Source organism: Leptodactylus fuscus, chromosome 8 (genome assembly GCF_031893055.1).
Source record: "Leptodactylus fuscus isolate aLepFus1 chromosome 8, aLepFus1.hap2, whole genome shotgun sequence".
In the NCBI taxonomy this organism is placed as follows: domain Eukaryota; kingdom Metazoa; phylum Chordata; class Amphibia; order Anura; family Leptodactylidae; genus Leptodactylus; species Leptodactylus fuscus.
In genome coordinates, this window is record NC_134272.1 from 87,556,276 (window position 1) to 87,579,610 (window position 23,335).

At 42.7% G+C, this 23,335-nt stretch overlaps 1 protein-coding gene across 1 annotated transcript in view; it reads right to left on the reverse strand.

The window, feature by feature from the left end:
• Nucleotides 1-19,464, reverse strand: part of SLC4A3 (solute carrier family 4 member 3) — a 48,432-nt gene extending 28,968 nt beyond the window's left edge. The window contains exons 1-15 of the mRNA XM_075284604.1: nucleotides 18,693-19,464; nucleotides 13,112-13,248; nucleotides 12,743-12,923; nucleotides 12,236-12,371; nucleotides 11,889-12,024; nucleotides 11,656-11,749; nucleotides 11,304-11,488; nucleotides 8,641-8,869; nucleotides 7,724-7,954; nucleotides 7,402-7,550; nucleotides 7,102-7,296; nucleotides 6,466-6,648; nucleotides 6,290-6,379; nucleotides 3,412-3,578; nucleotides 2,799-3,049 (exon numbers count right to left, since the gene is read on the reverse strand). Coding sequence (XP_075140705.1) covers nucleotides 2,799-3,049; nucleotides 3,412-3,578; nucleotides 6,290-6,379; nucleotides 6,466-6,648; nucleotides 7,102-7,296; nucleotides 7,402-7,550; nucleotides 7,724-7,954; nucleotides 8,641-8,869; nucleotides 11,304-11,488; nucleotides 11,656-11,749; nucleotides 11,889-12,024; nucleotides 12,236-12,371; nucleotides 12,743-12,923; nucleotides 13,112-13,248; nucleotides 18,693-18,894 — 2,566 coding nt within the window. The 5' untranslated portion in view covers nucleotides 18,895-19,464. The remainder of the gene's footprint in view (nucleotides 1-2,798; nucleotides 3,050-3,411; nucleotides 3,579-6,289; nucleotides 6,380-6,465; nucleotides 6,649-7,101; nucleotides 7,297-7,401; nucleotides 7,551-7,723; nucleotides 7,955-8,640; nucleotides 8,870-11,303; nucleotides 11,489-11,655; nucleotides 11,750-11,888; nucleotides 12,025-12,235; nucleotides 12,372-12,742; nucleotides 12,924-13,111; nucleotides 13,249-18,692) is intronic.
• Between the last annotated feature and the right edge of the window lie 3,871 nt (nucleotides 19,465-23,335).

Here is a 23,335-nt window from a genome sequence, read left to right on the forward strand (position 1 = left end):
AGATATATACATTACAAGAATTCATTTTTATAATATAGAGAGATATGATGTGAGAAGGTGACAGGCAGAGTGCTGGAGTCCCGATATGTCAGGCCCAGGTTTCTGATCTATGTGTGGTCCAGTGCGGGCCTTAAATAGGCCTCGGCCCAGGCGTGGGTCCTGGGCTCATTACTCAGTAATAAAAGGTTGCAGATCCTGGGAGTGGGAGGAGGCGTCTGGGTCTGTCCTGAAAGTCTGGTGAGACCGTGTTGCACTATTGTTGTTTACCCATGTGGTTGCTAGTAAGCCACATGTACAATTAGTTCTTTATTGTTTAATTAGTGCTCAGACGAGCAGGGTTTTTATTTGACATCCTGAAGCTAAGGCTGTATTTAATTTGCTCAATTTAGTACCTGAAGTAAAGGTTTAATTATTTTGCTGTTTATTCTAAATATACATGTTTGCTATAGATTTTGTGTCCTTGTCTCTGACTGACTGGGTCCGCACCACTGCTGCTACCAAGATACCTTCCCCACAATATCTATAGTATCCCTGTATTATGACATCACTGTGTGTATTATCCTGTACTGTGACATCACTGTGTGTATTATCCTGTACTGTGACATCACTGTGTGTATTATCCGTGTACTGTGACGTCACTGTGTGTATTATCCATGTACTGTGACATCACTGTGTATATTATCTCTATACTGTGACATTATTGTGTGTATTATCCCTGTACTGTGACATCACTGTGTGTATTATCTCTATACTGTGACATTATTGTGTGTATTATCTCTGTACTGTGACATCACTGTGTGTATTATCTCTGTACTGTGACATCACTGTGTGTATTATCCGTGTACTGTGACGTCACTGTGTGTATTATCCATGTACTGTGACATCACTGTGTATATTATCTCTATACTGTGACATTATTGTGTGTATTATCCCTGTACTGTGACATTATTGTGTGTATTATCTCTGTACTGTGACATCACTGTGTGTATTATCTCTGTACTGTGACATCACTGTGTGTATTATCCTGTACTGTGACATCACTGTGTGTATTATCTCTGTACTGTGACATCACTGTGTATATTATCCTGTACTGTGACATCACTGTGTGTATTATCCTGTACTGTGACATCACTGTGTGTATTATCCCTGTACTGTGACATCACTGTGTGTATTATCCTGTACTGTGACATCACTGTGTGTATTATCTCTGTACTGTGACATCACTGTGTGTATTATCTCTGTACTGTGACATCACTGTGTATATTATCTCTGTACTGTGACATCACTATGTGTATTATTCCTGTACTGTGACATCACTGTGTGTATTATCCTGTACTGTGACATCACTGTGTGTATTATCCTGTACTGTGACATCACTGTGTGTATTATCCTGTACTGTGACATCGCTGTGTGTATTATCCCTGTACTGTGACATCACTGTGTGTATTATCCTGTACTGTGACATCACTGTGTGTATTATCTCTGTACTGTGACATCACTGTGTGTATTATCCTGTACTGTGACATCACTGTGTGTATTATCCCTGTACTGTGACATCACTGTGTGTATTATCCTGTACTGTGACATCACTGTGTGTATTATCCTGTACTGTGACATCACTGTGTGTATTATCTCTGTACTGTGACATCACTGTGTGTATTATCTCTGTACTGTGACATCACTGTGTGTATTATCTCTGTACTGTGACATCACTGTGTGTATTATCTCTGTACTGTAACATCGCTGTGTGTATTATCTCTGTACTGTGACATCACTGTGTGTATTATTCCTGTACTGTGACATCACTGTGTGTATTATCCTGTACTGTGACATCACTGTGTATTATCTCTGTACTGTGACATCACTGTGTGTATTATCCTGTACTGTGACATCACTGTGTGTATTATCCTGTACTGTGACATCACTGTGTGTATTATCCCTGTACTGTGACATCACTGTGTGTATTATCCCTGTACTGTGACATCACTGTGTGTATTATTCCTGTACTGTGACATCACTGTGTATTATCTCTGTACTGTGACATCACTGTGTGTATTATCCTGTACTGTGACATCACTGTGTGTATTATCTCTGTACTGTGACATCACTGTGTGTATTATCTCTGTACTGTGACATCACTGTGTGTATTATCCTGTACTGTGACATCACTGTGTGTATTATCCCTGTACTGTGACATCACTGTGTGTATTATCTCTGTACTGTAACATCACTGTGTGTATTATCTCTGTACTGTGACATCACTGTGTGTATTATCCTGTACTGTGACATCACTGTGTGTATTATCTCTGTACTGTGACATCACTGTGTGTATTATCTCTGTACTGTGACATCACTGTGTGTATTATCTCTGTACTGTGACATCACTGTGTGTATTATCCCTGTACTGTGACATCACTGTGTGTATTATCTCTGTACTGTGACATCACTGTGTGTATTATCCCTGTACTGTGACATCACTGTGTGTATTATCTCTGTACTGTGACATCACTGTGTGTATTATCCTGTACTGTGACATCACTGTGTGTATTATCCTGTACTGTGACATCACTGTGTGTATTATCCTGTACTGTGACATCACTGTGTGTATTATCTCTGTACTGTGACATCATTGTGTGTATTATCCTGTACTGTGACATCACTGTGTGTATTATCTCTGTACTGTGACATCACTGTGTGTATTATCCCTGTACTGTGACATCACTGTGTGTATTATCTCTGTACTGTGACATCACCACATGAATTTGATATGGGTTACACATTGAGTATTGGTCCTTTACCTACTAATGCCGCGATCAATACTCCGGTTATTCTTTGTTCTTTGACTTCGGAGATTCGCGGTCTCTCTCCTGGCGCAGTTTTGCTCATCAAAGTTAATGCATTGACGTGGGTGACAGAGCGCACTGTGGTTGCCGTCAGCCATGGTAGCCCAAAGAGAGCACAAAGACCACCCAGGGATCCAATGAGAAGAAGGTCCAGGTGAAACCCACTGCCCTTCTGTAGGCGTCTCTCCTTCCTACTGACAATAAGACTGGCCGAGGTACCGGGCACATAAAAAAACACTATTAAGATAAAAACATACATTTTCTAATGCTAAAAAAAGTAACCAAAATCAAGTGTTCAGTTACCCTGCAGCGCCTCTACAGGAAAAGTGAGGTATTACACTGTGTACACTGAAATGAGCTGTGTACTAAATAATTGTGCAAGATACTGAAGAGAAAGAAGCCATATGTAGCTTATATATGCTATGGCTGATAGATGAGGGTCCTGAACCAGAGCCCACCCCTTCTATGAACTTAGACATTCCTAACAGGATATTAGACAATTAGTCTCCTGAACTAGACACCCCCATTAAGCAGTTTCCATGAAACATATTGTAGCAGCCGTACTCACGTTGTGATCTGAGTCTCCATGAAGATGAGGATGAAAACCAAGAGCGCTGGAATAGCTGAGGCGAACATCATCCAGAGAGGGAACGGGCTGGATGTCCCCATCGGATGGATAAACCAACCGCGCTTCCCAGGAGAAGTGACGGACAGGCCCGATGGTACATTCAATTTCTAGAGACAAAGGTAGAACAGAAAAAGTGATTTACTCTACGGAATCCTATGTACTATAGTAGTTATATCCTTGTACATAGGAGCAGTATTATAGTAGTTATATTCTTGTACATAGGAGCAGTATTATAGTAGTTATATTCTTGTACATAGGAGTAGTATTATAGTAGTTATATTCTTGTACATAGGAGCAGTATTATAGTAGTTATATTCTTGTACATAGGAGTAGTATTATAGTAGTTATATTCTTGTACATAGGAGCAGTATTATAGTAGTTATATTCTTGTACATAGGAGTAGTATTATAGTAGTTATATTCTTGTACATAGGAGGTAGTATTATAGTAGTTATATTCTTGTACATAGGAGTAGTAGTATAGTAGTTATATTCTTGTACATAGGGAGTAGTATTATAGTAGTTATATCCTTGTACATAGGAGTAGTATTATAGTAGTTATATTCTTGTACATAGGAGCAGTATTATAGTAGTTATATTCTTGTACATAGGAGTAGTATTATAGTAGTTATATTCTTGTACATAGGAGTAGTATTATAGTAGTTATATTCTTGTACATAGGAGCAGTATTATAGTAGTTATATTCTTGTACATAGGAGGTAGTATTATAGTAGTTATATCCTTGTACATAGGAGTAGTATTATAGTAGTTATATTCTTGTACATAGGAGCAGTATTATAGTAGTTATATTCTTGTACATAGGAGTAGTATTATAGTAGTTATATTCTTGTACATAGGAGCAGTATTATAGTAGTTATATTCTTGTACATAGGAGTAGTATTATAGTAGTTATATTCTTGTACATAGGAGTAGTATTATAGTAGTTATATTCTTGTACATAGGAGCAGTATTATAGTAGTTATATTCTTGTACATAGGAGTAGTATTATAGTAGTTATATTCTTGTACATAGGAGCAGTATTATAGTAGTTATATTCTTGTACATAGGAGTAGTATTATAGTAGTTATATTCTTGTACATAGGAGCAGTATTATAGTAGTTATATTCTTGTATATAGGAGCAGTATTATAGTAGTTATATTCTTCTACATAGGAGGTAGTATTATAGTAGTTATATTCTTGTACATAGGAGCAGTATTATAGTAGTTATATTCTTGTACATAGGAGCAGTATTATAGTAGTTATATTCTTGTACATAGGAGGTAGTATTATAGTAGTTATATTCTTGTACATAGGAGCAGTATTATAGTAGTTATATTCTTGTACATAGGAGGTAGTATTATAGTAGTTATATTCTTGTACATAGGAGCAGTATTATAGTAGTTATATTCTTGTACATTGGAGTAGTATTATAGTAGTTATATTCTTGTACATAGGAGTAGTATTATAGTAGTTATATTCTTGTACATAGGAGGTAGTATTATAGTAGTTATATTCTTGTACATAGGAGGTAGTATTATAGTAGTTATATTCTTGTACATAGGAGCAGTATTATAGTAGTTATATTCTTGTACATAGGAGGTAGTATTATAGTAGTTATATCCTTGTACATAGGAGTAGTATTATAGTAGTTATATTCTTGTACATAGGAGCAGTATTATAGTAGTTATATTCTTGTACATAGGAGTAGTATTATAGTAGTTATATTCTTGTACATAGGAGTAGTATTATAGTAGTTATATTCTTGTACATAGGAGCAGTATTATAGTAGTTATATTCTTGTACATAGGAGTAGTATTATAGTAGTTATATTCTTGTACATAGGAGCAGTATTATAGTAGTTATATTCTTGTACATAGGAGTAGTATTATAGTAGTTATATTCTTGTACATAGGAGCAGTATTATAGTAGTTATATTCTTGTATATAGGAGCAGTATTATAGTAGTTATATTCTTCTACATAGGAGGTAGTATTATAGTAGTTATATTCTTGTACATAGGAGCAGTATTATAGTAGTTATATTCTTGTACATAGGAGCAGTATTATAGTAGTTATATTCTTGTACATAGGAGGTAGTATTATAGTAGTTATATTCTTGTACATAGGAGCAGTATTATAGTAGTTATATTCTTGTACATAGGAGGTAGTATTATAGTAGTTATATTCTTGTACATAGGAGCAGTATTATAGTAGTTATATTCTTGTACATTGGAGTAGTATTATAGTAGTTATATTCTTGTACATAGGAGTAGTATTATAGTAGTTATATTCTTGTACATAGGAGGTAGTATTATAGTAGTTATATTCTTGTACATAGGAGGTAGTATTATAGTAGTTATATTCTTGTACATAGGAGCAGTATTATAGTAGTTATATTCTTGTACATAGGAGGTAGTATTATAGTAGTTATATTCTTGTACATAGGAGCAGTATTATAGTAGTTATATTCTTGTACATAGGAGTAGTATTATAGTAGTTATATTCTTGTACATAGGAGGTAGTATTATAGTAGTTATATTCTTGTACATAGGAGTAGTATTATAGTAGTTATATTCTTGTACATAGGAGTAGTATTATAGTAGTTATATTCTTGTACATAGGAGTAGTATTATAGTAGTTATATTCTTGTACATAGGAGGTAGTATTATAGTAGTTATATTCTTGTACATAGGAGCAGTATTATAGTAGTTATATTCTTGTACATAGGAGGTAGTATTATAGTAGTTATATTCTTGTACATAGGGGGCAGTATTATAGTAGTTATATTCCTGTCTCTTACAACCAGTATATGACAATGTACCTGTGTATATGTATCTGTTATTGTGTAATCAATAAGAACCATTACTAGAATAGATATCGGAATCCCAAAATCACCAATAACCCTCCTTGCCTGTAAAATAAGACAGAGAGAGAGCAATGAGATAGAGTCCAGCAGATAACCCCTGTACCCCATATCAGGTGCCCTCTGCACCCCACCTTCCCTCCTAAGAACCGACTATTCTTGAACTTCCGTAGGAAGAAAGCGATAAGAAAAGTTCCTGACATTAGGATGAGAGATAGTAACGCCGTGTTGGGCTGCATGCGAGGACCAAGGGCAGCCGTGCGACTCCCTGACCCTCCAGATGGGTACGTCCTCAGAAGTGGGTGATCAGTAAAGACCTAGTGTAGAAGATGAATGTTTACAGTTAGAATTAATTTTAGGATTTTCACAATATGGTAATACATTTTTCTTCTCTATATAACAGTTAAAGGGGTTGTTTTGCCTTTCACAATCCTACTAGGGTAGAAACTAAAATAACCACAAATTGTCCTCTTGCTGAAATCTCCCGTGATCCGCTGTAAGATGTGATGCAGTTTGGAAGCAAGTGTTTAGTTTTACTGCAGCGCCACCCCTGGAGAAACAATGTATTGCACCATTCCCATTGAAATGAATGGGGTTTCCATGTAACATGTGGATAGGTAAGGTCCTCCAGAGAGGGAGATGCTCTTTGTATCTGCTCTGGATAATAGGAGGAGGTCCAGAATAAAGGGATCACTTTATTAACCTGACAACCCCTTTAAATAAAGCATTGATGGTGGGCAAGTGCACAAAGTAACATTCAGAAGTCCCACCTTATATAATTTGTAAAAAGTCTCATTGATGAAGATGAGGGAAATCAGAAAGGCAAAGATTTCTTGTGTGAATGGAGAGATATACCGGACCAGAAAGCTCCCCTCAGCTGCCACCATCACCAGGACAAAGAGGACCAGCCAAAACCCAATCCACACCCGGCCGGTCAGGTATTCTATGTCCTGCACCTGGCAAAACTGGCAGAAGTAAGAGACAACATTAGAAACTGGGACAATTTACATTTTCTTTCCTACTAAAATTTGTTAAAATTGAGCAATTGTAGAGATTTGTGGTTCTCATACCTTGAAAAACGCTTCTTCAAAGACTAGGAGTGGCCCGGAAAACCCAATGATGAGCAATGGCTGTGCCGCCAGCATGGAGAAGAGCACCCCGAGCACCGAGGTGGATACTATGAGCTCTGACACCCCCATCAGGCCTTGAGTCTTCTCCCCTGAGAAGGAAAAGAAAATCTTTAAAAAAAAATTTGTTTAAAAAAAAATATGTTGGAATTATAGAAATTTAGAATTTCACTTGCAGCTTTGGAAGCCACTGGAGCATAAGCCATGATAAACCTTTACGTGGACTTGGGTGCAATGGAAGTAGCTACAGATCACTAAAAGTTACCTAAGAGGCCTCCAAAAGTGATGGCCGGAGACAAAGCTGCAAAGTAGATGAACAGAGCGGCTGCGAAGCACTGACTATTGAGACCGTCCTTGATGTCGCTCCAGTACCGCACATACCGCCTGCGAATGTCCCGGATCAGACCCCCAAAAAGAAATCCCGAGCGTTCCAGTGGATCTAGCTCACTGTCATCGTCATCATCATCGTCATCCTCCGGCTTCAGAACATTAGTGTCTGTGCAAGACAGAGGGAATGAAATTACATCTGTGACTTACAGGGGCCTAAAAGTCTCCAAAATTCATCCATAACATTGTCCGGGAGCGGGATGTTATTAAATAACAACTAGAAATCCATGTTGGCCAATGATATTAAATCCGAGGAATCGACTGCTGAGACGCCAACTATCAGCTGGACCGGGGAGGGGTCTGATACTAATATAAGGGGTCTGATACTAATATAAGGGGTCTGGTACTATGTAAGGGGTCTGATACTAATATAAGGGGTCTGGTGTTATGTAAGGGGTCTGATACTAATATAAGGGGTCTGGTATTATGTAAGGGGTCTGATACTAATATAAGGGGTCTGGTATTATGTAAGGGGTCTGATACTAATATAAGGGGTGGTATTATGTAAGGGGTCTGATATTAATGTAAACGGTCTGATACTAATATAAGGGGTCTGATATTAATATAAGGGGTCTGATATTAATATAGGCGGAATAATATATATAAGGGGTTTAGTTGGAATTCACAATTCAAGTGGTTGTCCCTTTAATTTCAGGACTTTCCCCCCGCTGCATATTCTGCCTGGGCACAACCAGGACTGGTTATGGACGTCGCTCTTATTCACTTCAATGGCGGCTGCAGCAATGTACTCTCCAGCGCTCCCCTGTTTTCCTCCAGGACAACATTAATACTCACCTTCTACTTGTCCTGTTGCCTTAGGCGTTGCGTGCTCCCTGGCTGAACGCCGTTGTTCCCTCTCCCTCCTCTTCCTCAATAGATCTTTCTGAAAGGTAGCAATAGAGCGGAGAAGATCCTTCCCTTGCATCTCGCATGGCGGCAGGACCATACTGCAGTCAAGGAACTCATTGATGGCGTTCAGGAGGTCGTGTCTTTCTGCCGCCATATACGCAGCTTCATGAAAAACCTGGGAGGCGACAAGAAATTAATTTACAGAATAATTCTTCATTGTGTGATCTGTGGAGGTCCGACACCTGGACCCTTATGGGGTGGCGGAGGTTGCTAGTGGACAGGGGGTGCATGCAAGTAATAGGAGCAGCGTTCCACTTTTTCAGAACCACCGCTATACAGTGCGCCACTCCTATTACTTGTATAGGAGCGGTGTTACGTGCGCTATCACCTTCCAGCACCCAGCGGCTGCGGAATAGCTGATCTGTAGAGGTCCGACACCTGGACCCTTACTGGGCGGCGGAGGTTGCTAGTGGACAGGGAGTGCATGCGTTCCACTTTCCCATAACCACCGCTATACAGTGCGCCACTCCTATTACTTGTATAGGAGCAGTGTCACATGCGCTCCTTGTCCACTATCACCTTCCAGCACCCAGTGGCTGTGGAATAGCTGATCTGCGCGGGGGCTTGGTGTCACACCCTGACATAGCACACAGTCATGACCTATCCTGTGGACAGCTCATCCGTATGAAAAATCAATTTGGGACCGGGTGACCCCTTTAAGTCTATTCTAAGCTGTATCTGGAATCCATTAGATACCACAAAACGATTTCCATAATTGTAGCTCCTTGAAGATAAGATTCAATATTAGTATAACGCGCGTTTCCAGGAGCGCAGCCATAAATAATGTATTGTAATAACTCCGACAGAGCGCTATAGGATCAGAGCGGAGAGCCACCATCATTACTGCAGAGGCTCCATACATGCCTCACCCCATCATTACCCCATCCGTCAGCGGAGACCCTAATAATCTCCGTATAATTGCCCCTGCTTTAGCCTTCCCATGCACAATGATCTATATCCTGAGCTTGTAAAATGACTGTAATTAAACCAAGCAAATTAAAAAAGTTCCCTGAACGCCGGCAGGGAGTAATAATCACGTCGTGTCAGCGCCTCGCAAATCTACAGTATTACCCGGTGCCAGGAGGAGGCTCCGAGGACCATCTTCCTATTCAGTACAGTTCACCCTCTACAATCACATAATGAATGATATCAAATTAGTGATGGCGGATCACACGTCCGTGCGGGTCACAAGTGCTGTAATTGTCAGGGCGCTCCTTACCTGTAATTTTGCAGCTGCAGAAATAAAAGTGTCTTATCCTTGTGGGATAAGTGTTGGATTAAGTGCTCGGAATAAGAAGATCGATCTTAAAGGGGACCTGACGCATTTTCCCCAAGGTGATGATATAGCGGTATAGGGGTTAGAGCACCATTTTCTTGTAACACAAAGCTGCGAGGTTAGAAGGCTTCCAGAAACTGAAGGGTTAATAGTTTATTTTTGTAACAGAGGAAAGATAAAGGTAAATTCCATCAATATTTGGTGTGACCTTTGCCCTTGGACTTTCCTTAACCCTTCTCGGGACTTGCAGACAGTTTTTGGTAGGACTGTGCAGGGAGGTTGTTCCCGCCGCCATCTTGGAGAACTAAGCACAGATCTTCTGTGGATGTCGCTTTCTCCAATCCGTCCGTCTCTTCATGTCATCCCAGACAGACTGGCTAATGTTGAGATCATATTAGTTGTCTGTGCAAAAGGAGTTTGGGGCTGTAATATCCAACCCATAGTGGTGCGAGAGGTCGTACTGTATGATTATTTCATACATAGGCATAGGAGACTCTCAAGCACAGCGCCGCACATGTCATAGTGGTTGTGCTTGGTATTGCAGCTCTGTCCTAATGAGTTGAATGGGACTGAACTGCTGCTGTTTTGTGTCACCATTGGACATGATGTCATTGCACAAGGAAGAGACCATGGAGCTGATAGACAGGGGTATTGGGTCTTGAGCCCCCACCCATTACATATCGGTGACTTAACCTAAGGACAGGTTATCAGTAGAGATGAGCGAACACTATTCGAAACAGCCGTTTCGAATAGCACGCTCCCATAGAAATGAATGGCACGCAGACTTTGCTGGCTAGCCGCTTAACCCCCTGCATGCCGGCTACATCCATTCATTTCTATGGGAGCTTGCTATTCGAAACGGCTGCTTCGAATAGTGTTCGCTCATCTCTAGTTATTAATATCTAAGTCTCAGTTCGAGATGAGCCGATCTTGAGATTTCAGGATTGGTTTTAAAGTCCGATTTCCATTCATTTTCCATATAATATACAATTAGGGTTGAGCGATCGGGATCGGGAAAGATCAGATCCCGATTGGTGATCGAGCAAATTTCACAATCGGGATCCGATCTTTCCCGATCCCGATCGCTCAACCCTAATTGTATATTATATGTACAGTAGGGTGGAGCCGATCTTGAGATTTCAAAATCCGATTTCCGATCATTTTCCAGCCGATCGCAATCGTGAAATTTGCTCGATCGCCAATCGGGATCCGATCTTTCCCGATCGCTCAACACTAGTCCCAGTATAGTCATCATGGCGGCTTGAGCACTTACTTTGTCTGACATAAGAGTAGAGATGGAGCGGCCAATCTCGTGGTAATCCATATTAGACTGCGAGGGACCGAGCAAGACAAAAAGGAACCGCACCGGAATTGGCACCTCAAGAACCGATTCAAGCAGCACCGCCTCATTGAGACGCACAAACGCCATGGCGGGATTGACCAGGAACTCCACACAACCTGCAGATTATACCAGAGCACATGGTCAGTGTGTTATACTGGATGTGCAATGTCCGAAACTTGTCACATGATGGGAGCTCAGCGTCCATCACCTCTTCTGACCGAGCCGGCAGATTCTCATCGGTCAGGACAATGGTTTTACTATCTGAATAGAGACATTTACTAACCCACGAGGACGACAGTGGCCTCTGCATTTTCGGGGATCTTCTGCATGAGCTTCCAGTGTTTTAGTCGGTGACCGTCCGGTCCATTCAGTGTTTTCTAGATCACAGAATAAGAAAGGAAGACAAAAGACTCGACTGAGAGAAGGAAGAAACGTCTAATCCTTAATAATAACCGGGGTAGTCATAGTGGCTTAGGTTATGAGATTCCTATGACGGACCACGGCGGCTCCGCTCACCTGCTTACTGTCTTGGTCACTATGGGCATTATTGGTGGTGGCTTCTTTGGACGGGCTGTTGCTTGTGACATGGTTGTTTGCACCAGAAGTAGATGCGTTACGAGGATGGTGAGAATCTCGTCCATCATTAGGATGGCTAACAATGAGAAGTAAAAGTATAATGAAAGGGATCTGCCAACAACAAACATATCTGGAATATCCACATGGGAAGTCAATCTCCATCCTAAATCAATGCGGTACCGGAAAACGACTGAATGAGAGCCTGTGGCATTATACATATATATATATCCATGACATTGTAGAAGGATAGAAGTACATTTAGGTTCCATCCACTTTTTATGGATTACCTGTGCTTCAACAAAAGCGACCGCAAAACATTAGATCGATCAATGACTCTTATCTGGTCAGACACCACCATAGTCTCTACAATCATCTGGGCGATCCCGGGCATAGTGGTCTGGTCCAAATCCAAGAGTACAGCTCCTGTAAGGAAGATACAGTCAGTGACAACAAATGACATGAAGTTTATTTTTTATCAAGGAGGAATCCTGGAAGGGATAGAGCCCCGATCTCATCATCATCCAGTCCGTCTGGGATGACATGAAGAGACAGACGGATTGGAGCAAGCAACATCCACAGAAGATCTGTGCTTAGTTCTCCAAGATGGCGGCAGGAACAACCTCCCTGCCCAGTTCTGCCAAACAATACCCCGAACACCAGCTATGGACGACTTCCCGAATACAAATTCTTTCAATTAAATTCTAAAGAAAATGAAAGAAGACTAAAGAAATCAAGGACTTTACTGCTAAGGTTGGTTCCTTTGAAAGGTCAACAGATGAACCTATAAAACTCACCATGAGTGATGGTCTTTCTGAGCTCAAGCAGGCTACGGAATGACAATGAAGCCACGTGAGGTTTTCCCCACCGTGAGGTGTCCTGCTCCACATCTTCCTCAAATTTTATCCATCGGGCCGTCTCCTTCCATTGCATTTCATGGACTCCTTCACAAACCAACTCATTCAGCTCCACAAAGACCTGAAGATATGAAACAGAAGGTCAAAAAAGAAGGGCCAAGTAGCGTCTGAGGACCATGACCAGGATGCTATTTGTATGACCGTTGGTATTTGGCAACGTCACCATAAAGGTCCACAAAAGTGGTGGTAGAGCCGGGCATTGGTAAGTAGAATAATCTCCACCATACGTGCTCCTTGTAGAGGACTCACCTCATGAGGTCCCTTCTTATCAGTTTTCTTCTTAGCCCAGTTTATCTGTGGTAGGATGACAGTCGCGTCCTTACGGCTTATTCGGTTCTTTGTTACCAGTTGCCTACGAAACGCTGGAGGTTCATCCAGATTTTCAACTACGCAAATGAGACATGGAAGTGTTAAGCAATGACAACCTGGTGGTGGGTTTTGGGTTGTGTATAAAAAACCATTATACATTAAACTACTATACTAAGCCAGAAGTCAGGAAATACCCAATTATCTGTAAGATATCACCAACAATACCTATCTATCTGCAGGGCTGGGGTGATATGCTGGTACTGATGACAGTAACCTATCTATCTGCAGGGTTGGGGTGATATGCTGGTTCTGGTGACAGTAACCTATCTATTTGCAGGGCTGGGGTGATATGCTGGTTCTGCTGACAGTAACCTATCTATCTGCAGGGCTGGGGTGATATGCTGGTACTGATGACAGTAACCTATCTATCTGCAGGGTTGGGGTGATATGCTGGTTCTGGTGACAGTAACCTATCTATTTGCAGGGCTGGGGTGATATGCTGGTTCTGGTGACAGTAACCTATCTATCTGCAGGGCTGGGGTGATATGCTGGTTCTGGTGACAGTAACCTATCTATCTGCAGGGCTGGGGTGATATGCTGGTTCTGGTGACAGTAACCTATCTATCTGCAGGGCTGGGGTGATATGCTGGTTCTGGTGACAGTAACCTATCTATCTGCAGGGCTGGGGTGATATGCTGGTTCTGGTGTCAGTAACCTATCTATCTGCAGGGCTGGGGTGATATGCTGGTTCTGGTGACACTAACCTATCTATCTGCAGGGCTGGGGTGATATGCTGGGTCTGGTGACAGTAACCTATCTATCTGCAGGGCTGGGGTGATATGCTGGTTCTGGTGACAGTAACCTATCTATCTGCAGGGCTGGGGTGATATGCTGGTTCTGGTGACAGTAACCTATCTATCGGCAGGGCTGGGGTGATATGCTGGGTCTAGTGACAGTAACCTATCTATCTGCAGGGCTGGGGTGATATGCTGGTTCTGGTGACAGTAACCTATCTATCTGCAGGGCTGAGGTGATATGCTGGTACTGATGACAGTAACCTATCTATCTGCAGGGCTGAGGTGATATGCTGGTTCTGGTGACATAACCTATCTATCTGCAGGGCTGGGGTGATATGCTGGTTCTGGTGACAGTAACCTATCTATCTGCAGGGCTGGGGTGATATGCTGGTTCTGGTGACACTAACCTATCTATCCGCAGGGCTGGGGTGATATGCTGGTTCTGGTGACAGTAACCTATCTATCTGCAGGGCTGGGGTGATATGCTGGTACTGGTGACAGTAACCTATCTATCTGCAGGGCTGGGGTGATATGCTGGGTCTGATGACAGTAACCTATCTATCTGCAGGGCTGGGGTGATATGCTGGTTCTGGTGACACCTATCTATCTGCAGGGCTGGGGTGATATGCTGGTTCTGGTGACAGTAACCTATCTATCTGCAGGGCTGGGGTGATATGCTGGTTCTGGTGACAGTAACCTATCTATCTGCAGGGTGGGGTGATATGCTGGTTCTGGTGACAGTAACCTATCTATCTGCAGGGCTGGGGTGATATGCTGGTTCTGGTGACAGTAACCTATCTATCTGCAGGGTGGGGTGATATGCTGGTTCTGGTGACACTAACCTATCTATCTGCAGGGCTGGGGTGATATGCTGGTTCTGGTGACAGTAACCTATCTATCTGTAGAGCTGGCTGGGGTGATATCCTGGGTCTAGTGACAGTAACCTATCTATCTGCAGGGCTGGGGTGATATGCTGGTTCTGGTGACAGTAACCTATCTATCTGCAGGGCTGAGGTGATATGCTGGTACTGATGACAGTAACCTATCTATCTGCAGGGCTGGGGTGATATGCTGGGTCTAGTGACAGTAACCTATCTATCTGCAGGGCTGGGGTGATATGCTGGTTCTGGTGACAGTAACCTATCTATCTGCAGGGCTGAGGTGATATGCTGGTACTGATGACAGTAACCTATCTATCTGCAGGGCTGGGGTGATATCCTGGGTCTAGTGACAGTAACCTATCTATCTGCAGGGCTGGGGTGATATGCTGGTTCTGGTGACAGTAACCTATCTATCTGCAGGGCTGAGGTGATATGCTGGTTCTGGTGACATAACCTATCTATCTGCAGGGCTGGGGTGATATGCTGGTTCTGGTGACAGTAACCTATCTATCTGCAGGGCTGGGGTGATATGCTGGTTCTGGTGACACTAACCTATCTATCCGCAGGGCTGGGGTGATATGCTGGTTCTGGTGACAGTAACCTATCTATCTGCAGGGCTGGGGTGATATGCTGGTACTGGTGACAGTAACCTATCTATCTGCAGGGCTGGGGTGATATGCTGGGTCTGATGACAGTAACCTATCTATCTGCAGGGCTGGGGTGATATGCTGGTTCTGGTGACACCTATCTATCTGCAGGGCTGGGGTGATATGCTGGTTCTGGTGACAGTAACCTATCTATCTGCAGGGCTGGGGTGATATGCTGGTTCTGGTGACAGTAACCTATCTATCTGCAGGGTGGGGTGATATGCTGGTTCTGGTGACACTAACCTATCTATCTGCAGGGCTGGGGTGATATGCTGGTTCTGGTGACAGTAACCTATCTATCTGTAGAGCTGGCTGGGGTGATATGCTGGTTCTGGTGACAGTAACCTATCTATCTGCAGGGCTGGGGTGATATGCTGGTTCTGGTGTCAGTAACCTATCTATCTGCAGGGCTGGGGTGATATGCTGGTTCTGGTGACACTAACCTATCTATCTGCAGGGCTGGGGTGATATGCTGGGTCTGGTGACAGTAACCTATCTATCTGCAGGGCTGGGGTGATATGCTGGTTCTGGTGACAGTAACCTATCTATCTGCAGGGCTGGGGTGATATGCTGGTTCTGGTGACAGTAACCTATCTATCGGCAGGGCTGGGGTGATATGCTGGGTCTAGTGACAGTAACCTATCTATCTGCAGGGCTGGGGTGATATGCTGGTTCTGGTGACAGTAACCTATCTATCTGCAGGGCTGAGGTGATATGCTGGTACTGATGACAGTAACCTATCTATCTGCAGGGCTGAGGTGATATGCTGGTTCTGGTGACATAACCTATCTATCTGCAGGGCTGGGGTGATATGCTGGGTCTGGTGACAGTAACCTATCTATCTGCAGGACTGGGGTGATATGCTGGTTCTGGTGACAGTAACCTATCTATCTGTAGAGCTGGCTGGGGTGATATGCTGGTTCTGGTGACAGTAACCTATCTATCTGCAGGACTGGGGTGATATGCTGGGTCTGGTGACAGTAACCTATCTATCTGCAGGGCTGGGGTGATATGCTGCCTACTGGAATTTAAAATATTGTGAAATACAAAGTCTTATATCATTCAAGTCCAGCAGCTGACAGTTTTTGGCCTCTTGGGGTCCATCATCGTTCTCTTACTTTTCCTTTTACACCCTCCAGACCTGCAGCATTAAGAAGTGTTTAATATTTATTGATGAGAGATCAATGGCGGTCAGACACCCGAGAGCCTCACTGATCAGCTATGTGAAGGGGACACAATGCTTGTCTGACCTCTTCACTGTTTTATAGTGGTTGTGTGTTGTAACTACAGCTTTGTATCATAAAAGTGAATGAGACGAGGCTGCAATTACAGTGCACAACCACTATGAAACAGAAGTCATAGCGCGCACACAAGTGACAGCAGATACATAATGACTGACAGCAGAGACATAACTCCTGTCAGCAGACACATAACGCCTGTCAGCAGATACATAATGCCTGTCAGCAGATACATAACGCCTGTCAGCAGATACATAACACCTGTCAGCAGACACATAACTCCTGTCAACAGATACATAACGCCTGTCAGCAGATAGATAACAACTGTCAGCAGACACATAACACCTGTCAGCAGACACATAACGCCTGTCAGCAGACACATAACGCCTGTCAGCAGATACATAACGCCTGTCAGCAGATACATAACACCTGTCAGCAGATACATAACGCCTGTCAGCAGACACATAAAGCCTGTCAGCAGACACATAAAGCCTGTCAGCAGATACATAATGCCTGTCAGCAGACACATAACGCCTGTCAGCAGACACATAATGCCTGTCAGCAGATACATAACGCCTGTCAGCAGACACATAAAGCCTGTCAGCAGACACATAAAGCCTGTCAGCAGACACATAAAGCCTGTCAGCAGATACATAAAGCCTGTCAGCAGATACATAACACCTGTCAGCAGATACATAACATCTGTCAGCAGACATATAACGCCTGTCAGCACATACGCAACACCTGTCAGCAGATACATAACCCCTGTCAGCAGATACATAACACCTGTCAGAAGACACATAACACCTGTCGGGCAGATACATAACGCCTGTCAGCAGACACATAAAGCCTGTCAGCAGACACATAAAGCCTGTCAGCAGATACATAATGCCTGTCAGCAGACACATAACGCCTGTCAGCAGACACATAATGCCTGTCAGCAGATACATAACGCCTGTCAGCAGACACATAAAGCCTGTCAGCAGACACATAAAGCCTGTCAGCAGACACATAAAGCCTGTCAGCAGACACATAAAGCCTGTCAGCAGATACATAAAGCCTGTCAGCAGATACATAACACCTGTCAGCAGATACATAACATCTGTCAGCAGACATATAACGCCTGTCAGCACATACGCAACACCTGTCAGCAGATACATAACCCCTGTCAGCAGATACATAACACCTGTCAGAAGACACATAACACCTGTCGGGCAGATACATAACGCCTGTCAGCAGATACATAACTCATATCAGTTGTCTCAAGAGAAAACCCCCTGCCCTATATTTCTTTATTTGCATATAGACATGTCATTTGGGGCCTCCCACACTGAGCCAGGCTATGTAGTCACTCTACATATTTTTTAAGAATTTCTGGTAATGCTTTTCATTCTCTGTGTTATTTATATTTCAAAACTCAAAAAACCTTGCAATTCTAACTCTTGCTACTAAGCCTAAAATAGTTTGTGACTTCCTGTCTCCAGGAGCAGACCCTTTGACTTTTTTGGGTGAAGTTTTCTAGGCATGCTCTGCGACCTGTACAGAGGTCATTGCACAGAGGGGGGGAGTAGATAAGATGTGGCATCACCTATTGTGACCGGTGGATTCTGTGCCTTGTCTACATATACAGGATAGCTGTGATCATCAGCATGTTGTGAGGGGATTGCTGCAAAAAAAAAAAAATCTATAGAAAATAGGAAGTCTCAGCATATTATATGGCTTAGTGGTCAGAGTCAGAACTGCAGGATTTTTAGGAATTTTTCAAAATTTAAATAATAACATGAATGAAAGAAAAATTCTTTAAAAATATGTTTAACATAAAACTTGAGTTAAAAATGTGTCAATTTCTTGCGACACGTTCCCTTTAAATCAGCTATTTGTGAGGGTGTCCCAGACCCTGCCTCCTCATGATCAGCGGATTGTACCATAGCATAGTGAAATAGATGGAGGTTACTCACCGGCACTGTCTTCTTCTGGATTGGACAAATGGTTTTTGATGGATTCCCAAAGATCATAGTCTTCAAAGTTCAGGACGAATTCTTCAAAGTCCTCATGTCCTAGAGAGTCCCTCATATTTCGGGTGGAACTTTCCTTCCTCGTATGATCATTGAAGGCTTCCTCCTTCCCTTCACTTTCGTCTCTTTCTTGTATGGTTCTCATCCTACCGCTCCCTGATTATTGTCTTGTAATAAATCTCTCGCTCTTAGTCTTGGCGTTGGCCAAATCTGGGTCTCCCTACAATGTACGAATATCTTCTGGAAAAGGGTCAGCTGCTCAAATGCAATGTGTAGATGCCAAGGCAAGGGTTGGTTCTTTCCCACAATGTCCACATATCACAGGTGGACTTCTTCACCTGACCTGTAGCCAAATGGTGGTGCAAGACATAATGCTCGCTATCAGGAGACAATGGAACCCAAAAATTGTATCAGTCTTAAAAATCACCCAATCCCTTCTCTGTTCCTCCCTAATGGAACTGGAATGATTGCTTGGAAATTGACCAACTAAAGTCAATAGATTCCCGTTCTAGTCTACGTTTGGTCTACCTGCTCCTTCTCAAGTTCATCCCATATATTTTCTCATATCTCAGCCTTCCCTGGTGTTGTCTCCAGCCTGTCTGTCCGGGGTATCTTCTCTGTGAGTCGCTACCCGTCAGTTCTATCGAGTTCTCTATGTCCCCGGGACATCTCCATGGATTTCCATGACGTTCCTCGACCATCCTGTTGCCCAGTGACGACAATCTCGGGCATGGTTTCTTTTTTTAGAATGTAGAGTAACACGTGAGATGGTTCCCTACTTTCTCTAGGACGTTGGGTAGAGGTCAATGGATGACCAAAATCCACCGCTTATTACCGTAGGTACCCACAGTCCTGCAGGACACGTAGACCCTTTATCTGTTGCCCTATGCACACTATACTTTTAGGCATTGAACAGGAATAACTGTTGCTAAAATACAACAAATCGATACTTTCCCTTGGTGTGTTTATTGATCGGCTAGTAATTGATCAGTCTCTGGAGCCTCCAGCGGTTCCTGCACTTCATTCAATGTCAGAGCTCAGTTATGATGAATAGGTGCGGGCTTTAGGGAGCGACAGGAGTCGCATTTACTGACCTATGTGTCTGAATGGGACATTTTTCTGAAAATAACCCCACCCCAAACTCCCCCGATGGGACCTTTAGTGACTGGCTGTGATATACTTATTACCTAGGGTTATTTAGTGACCCTCTCCTGTTGTCCCAGTCCCTGTTGGTTCTCTTTACTTCATTCACTATGAACACTTCTATTTTTGGAAACATTCAACATTGCCACTCCTGCCTAAAACTTTTGCACTACATTTTGCATTCTTAAGCTAATCATTTCTTGCCTCATAGACCATACTCTGGTGAACAATCACTTTGCTCATTGTCGCTGACCCATAAATGAAGGTGAACTTGTGCTTACACAGACACTATAGGAGGCATGGCTATTTTAACACATTGGTGCGCCAGTGCAACGACTTCATTAGTGTCCTCCATTACATGCCTTTGGCTTTGTCCATTCGTAACAAGTCCCTTTGTGCCCCCGCACAATATATAACACTTAATGATAATGCCACTACATGGTATAATGCCCCATGGACAGTATAGTGTCACCTTAGGGGCCTTGTACAGTATAATTCCCTCTATACAGTATAGTGCCCCTATATAGTATAATGCTCCCTATACAGTATAGTGTCACCCGAGTGACCTCACACAGTATAAGTGGCCTCATACAGCATAATACCCCCTATACAGTATGATGCCACCCAATCCTAGACCAGGGGTGCATTAGCACCACATGGGTGAACTGTATTCAGAAATTTAGATTGTGAGCCCTAATGGAACAGAGATTGATGTAAGTGATGTTGATGAAATAAAAAATGTTTGGTCAACAAAAAAAATGGACAGAAACATTTTTATTTATTTATTTGTTTTATTTGTTTTTTTTAAATTTTTTTTAACATTGATGTCTATGTAAGGGGTCGTTCACATCACGCATTGATCATCAGTTTAACTGATGAGTTTTTCGGCTACTAAAATAAAGCTGTTTACATCTGTTTGTGTCCGTGTTTTGCATCTGTTAAATGGATGTAAAAAACCTGATCTGAAGTGTAAATGATCCCTGAAATTTCATTGTACAGCCTGGCAGAGGGAGCAGCTCCGCACATATGAGCCTCTCCCTCCACCGCTGCCGTGAATATGAAGACTGGCTCTGCAAATCTTCAAAAATCTGCCACAAAAGTGATGGTTTTGTAGTGCGCCATAACCCCATTGTTTTGGTGACTATTTTGCAGTAAAGGTGGTGTAGTTGGCCTCTCTGTCATGTGATCCTAGATGTTATAACCTCAGCGGGACTGGCCGTCCATTATATGTACCAGGACCACCAGACTCTCCCCAGACCGACATGAGGACGGAACAGACATGGCAAATCTATCATGTCTGTTTTTCTCCTGGGGATAGAGATGTCTGCCTGCATTTTATTCACCACATATATGTTTGGCCAAACCGAGTGTGCACATGTATGGGAGTCAGGAGGAATAGCTGACCATTCCTGAAGATGTCTCTCAGAGGTCTGTGTCTCCTCAGCCTGTGACCACGTGTGTGGCCTCTGAGAACAGCAGACACGTCACACGTCGGCCTGATAGCTAGGCCAGAGGCGGCCATTTTAGCTGTTTCCCTGGGCAGCCCCATACACATCAGTTCCCCCAAGCATGGAGGTGTTTGTAAAGGGGTTATAAAGTGTCATGGAGGTCTCTTCTAGTCAATTACACCACGGTGTAGGCCTCAACAACTGTCTCTTCTTCCAGGGTGACTGGAGAAGGTGGAACATAAAAAAATCCAAACTCTCCGTTCCCTGCACTCCATTGTCCGCTGCTGGTGTCTGTTCAGTCCCATGTCCTTGTTGCCATAACTGTCTGAACAATCGCAGGAGTTCTAGAGACAAGGACACGACCTAACGGACACTGAGGCCGGATAACGGAGCATCTCAACCAACCGCCACTGGCTTTTTGTCCAATTCCTGGACATTCCCTTTAAATCCTATTAAAGAGGACGACTTAACCAGTAGTGGAGAATGAACATTAGTACAAGTGTTTATTCTGGGACCATTTAGACAGTCTCTAGTCCCTACTCCCCTCCCCCCTTGAGCAGAGAAGCATCCAAGCCCCACAGGGGGTCTGTCCAGCATTTGGCAGAAAGTCACATGTGAGGCCTCCAGTCTCTACAGGGGGTCATCAAGACTGGCCCAACAGCACCTAGCCAGGCTATAGACAGAAAACTACCACCCCCTCTCTCCCCCTTCCCAATCCACAACCCCCCCCCCCCCCCTGGCCCCTCCATTGTTTTGGTTTTTTTGCCCTGGCTGACCATACCATAGTTTGGGAATAAACATTAACAAATGGTCAACATTTACACTGAATGCAAGAAAGACCTGAAAACCAAGTCAGGCTGCCCCAATCTGCAAAGCCCCCAGGCTGGTTTACATGCAGCCATTGTACTGGGCGCTGGACTATGATGATGATGATTATTATTATTATTTATATGGCACCATTTATCAATTCCATGCTGTACATTATTCTATTAATCCCATGGTGCTGTACATCATTATATTAATTTCATGGTGCTGTACATTATTATATTAATCCCATGGTGCTGTACATTATTATATTAATTCCATGATGCTGTACATTATTATATTAATCCCATGGTGCTGTACATTATATTAATTTCATGGTGCTGTACATTATTATATTAATTCCATGGTGCTGTACATTATTATATTAATTCCATGGTGCTGTACATTATTATATTAATCCCATGGTGCTCTGTACATTATTATATTAATCCCATAGTGCTCTGTACATTATTATATTAATTCCATGGTGCTGTACATTATATTAATTCCATGATGCTGTACATTATTATGTTAATCCCATGGTGCTGTACATTCTATTAATTTCATGGTGCTGTACATTATTATATTAATCCCATGGTGCTGCACATTATTATATTAATTCCATGGTCCTGTACATTATTATATTAATTTCATGGTGCTGTACATTATTATATTAATCCCATGGTGCTGTACATTATTATATTAATTCCATGGTGCTCTGTACATTATTATATTAATCCCATGGTGCTGTACATTATATTAATTCCATGGTGCTGTACATTATTATATTAATTCCATGATGCTCTGTACATTATTATATTAATCCCATGGTGCTTTACATTTGGGGGTTTACATATAGTACACAGAATATACAGGTAGATATAACTAACAATGACCGACTGGAACAGTGGGGTAGAGGCCCTGCCCGCGAGGGCTTACAATCGATGAGGGAAGGGGGGTAGAGATAGAAGGAGAGGGGGAGACTGTACAGATGGCGGTGCGGTGATAGTGTTATTGGAGGTTGTAGGCCTTCCTGAATAGGTGAGTCTTCAGGGCCTTCTTGAAGCCTGTGATTGTGGGGGTCAGTCTTATGTGTCTTGGTAAGGAGTTCCAGAGTATGGGGGATGCACGGGAGAAATCTTGGAAGCTGATGTGTGAAGAGCAGATAAGAGCGGAGCAGGAGGTCATTGG